General features: G+C 54.2%; 1 protein-coding gene across 1 annotated transcript in view; it reads right to left on the bottom strand.

Moving 5' to 3' along the window:
• Window positions 1–1,616: 1,616 nt before the first annotated feature.
• olig1 (oligodendrocyte transcription factor 1) overlaps window positions 1,617–2,894 on the bottom strand; it is a 1,429-nt gene continuing 151 nt past the window's right edge. The window contains exon 1 of the mRNA XM_062533470.1: window positions 1,617–2,894. This exon is cut by the window's right edge and continues 151 nt beyond it. Coding sequence (XP_062389454.1) covers window positions 1,929–2,798 — 870 coding nt within the window. The 5' untranslated portion in view covers window positions 2,799–2,894 and the 3' untranslated portion in view covers window positions 1,617–1,928.

Below are 2,894 nucleotides of genomic sequence, written 5' to 3'. Positions count from 1 at the left end.
AGAGGGCTTTTTGCGCTGGAGTGTCTCACTTTGATCTTTCGCTCCCTCCGTCCGTCTCTCGGCCCATCCTTCTCCCTCTTTTCTCTCTCTCTCTCCCTCCTTCCCCCTCTTTTCTCTGTCTCTCTCCCTCCTTTCGCCGCTGTGTCGCTTCCCTCCTGCGTCTTTTCCTTGTAAGAAAATCAGACCCTATTAGGCTTAATCTCACTTAATAGCACCTACCTCTGCCTTTGTACCCCACGATGGGTAACAGATTCTCTCCCTTTCATGGCCCCGGCCTCCATTCACTCCCCCTGCCTGTCTAATCCCTTGCTCAGGCCAGGCAATTATTTAGAGTATTTTATCGCTGTTATTATTATTACTAGTGTGGTTGGTATTGTCATTCATGCAGCCGCCAGATCTGTGCGTGGGATTGCCACCTCTTCTCTTTTTACAAGCCCTCTGTCCTGCCTTACTTAGATCGTTACTTAGAGCCTTTCTTCTGCCACTTTCTCTCTCTCTCTCTCTCTCTCTCTCTCTCTCTTTGAGAAGGTATCTGTGAAGCACCTTAAAGGGACAAATACAGTCTTAACACACAGTTTGTGACATGTGTTGATGTAGCAATGTTATGATACGACTTGTGAGCTGTACAGTAATACTGATGAAGCTGATCTTTAATTGAACTAAGTGTGTGTGTGTGTGTGTGTGTGTGTGTGTGTGTCTGTGTATGTCTGTGTGTGTGTAACTAGTGTGTGTGTGTGTGTGTGTGTGTGTGTGCGTAACTTGTGTATGTGAGTGTGTGTAACTTTTGTGTGTGTGTGTGTGTGTGTGTGTGTGAGAGTGTGCATGACTGTGTTTGGTGGAGAGGTGTCGAACTCCATTGAGGGAAACACATTTTCTGGGCATTTGAGCGTATTGTGCGGCCGGTGTAATGAGCACCTCCAAGGTGGCCCATACAAGCCGTCCTTATTTAGCCCGGGCCCGCGGTGGAGCTGAAGAGTGCCGCCCGCGCTCACAAGGAGACGAGAGGAGACGAGAGGAGAGGCGGGGAGGAGAGGAATCAAAGGGACATAATTACAGGGCCACGGTTTGATCTCTGCCTTGTTTGGGTGCTGAATAGGGGATGAGATGGGAGGAGGAGGAGGAGGAGGGGGGGGTTGAAAGACGAAGGGGAAAGAAGGGAATAGGGGAGTTTCACCGGTCGACACACTCTCTCTTTCTCTTCCTCCTCTTCTCTCTTTCTACGAGCTCTTCTGGGTCACCGGGGTGGGTGTGTGAGTAATTATTTCAATCCCCCACGCCTTGCACACTCGTGGGGGGACCAAACAACAAAGTGGGGGCAGACAAGAGGGTGAAACAACCTGCTGACACGTTGACACACAGAGCAATAAGAAAACACAAACGCATTTACACATGCACACACACACACACACACACAAACACACACACACATTTCTTTTCTGTTATTACTACACAAAAGTGAAGTTTAAATGCCAGTTTTACCCATGGAGTGATACAGTCATGACCATAAGTCCCTGGGTTTAAAATCTAAGGAGGGAATAGTATTTTGTACAGTAGTATACAGACACAGAAATGAAGACATCTTACTCCATAGAGCTTAAACACAAATGAGCTTCAAATGAGTAAACAGATTTATTTTTATTTAAGAGGCACTTTCAAAATAATGCTCAATGTTCAAGAACAAACAATTCAAATTCATATGAATAATAATAATATGTCAGACATGTATTGAGGCAACAAAAAGAAGACAAAACATTTAAGTTAGCACCAACTCATATGGTGTGTCATGTCAAATAGCAGAGTTATGACAATGTGGCATATGTGATGCAGCTCAGGTGTTCAATGTACCTTCAGTTCAGCCGGTGGCAAACAAAGTGTCCCGTCAGATTGGCACGTGGCAGAGGCACCAGGGTCACGGCGGAGTCCAGGGGTCACTTTGGAAACCGTGCCCCCGCCGTGGCATGCACCATCCTGGGTACCCTGCACACACCACAGGGGCAGAGAGGACCACCAGCCAAGCCGGCCACTGCCCCGGCGCTCGAGCCCCACACCGTCACCTCCTCCTGGGGCAGGGGAGCCGGGGGCAAGAGGGGGCACTTGGAGGCGACGGCTGCAGCGGCGCCAGGACCTAGCAGCGCCTCCGGGCCGAGCAGGAGCTGACCGGCGGGGGCGCTGGCGAGGAGCGGCCAGCCGCCGGCCGTGAGGAGCACCCGCGGAACGCCCATGCCGACACCTCCGATACCTCCGCCGATGCCGCCGCCGCCGACGCCACCCGCCCCCAGGCTGAGCTCCCCCAGCAGCCGCCGCATCTCCTGCAGCGAGGAGGCCAGCAGCAGGATGTAGTTGCGCGCCAGCACCAGCGTGGAGATCTTGGACAGCCGCCGGCCCGCCTGGGGCCCGTCGTGGGCACCCGGGGAACCGCCCAGGTACGGCTGCTGATGCTGCTGCCCGGGGACCGAAGACGAGGACGAGGACGGCGATGACGAGGACGAGGACGAGTACGGCACCATCACCTCTCGGAGCGCGTCCATGGCCACGTTGAGGTCCTGCATGCGCTTCCGCTCGCGGCTGTTGATCTTGCGCCGCAGCTCCTGCTGCTCCTCGGCGCTCAGCTCGCGCAGGGCTTTGCCCATCCCGCGGGGCCCCTGCATGCCGAGCCCCAGCCCCAGCCCAGGGCCTCCTCCACCGACTCCTCCTCCTCCCGCGCCCAGAGCCCTCATGGACCTGGGCAACAAAGGCAGGGGCTGCAGCGGGCAGGCCTGCTCTCGCTCTCTTCTGCCAGAGACGGGCACCACACTCATGCTGGCCTCTCTTGTCACACGCAGGCTGCCTGTCCTTCGGATGTGTCCTTCAAATGTGTCCTTCAGATGTGTCCTTCAAATGTGTCCTTCAGATGT

Source organism: Sardina pilchardus, chromosome 4, assembly GCF_963854185.1.
Source record: "Sardina pilchardus chromosome 4, fSarPil1.1, whole genome shotgun sequence".
Taxonomy (NCBI): Eukaryota; Metazoa; Chordata; class Actinopteri; order Clupeiformes; family Clupeidae; genus Sardina; species Sardina pilchardus.
This window is presented reverse-complemented; position numbering and strand designations above follow the sequence as displayed.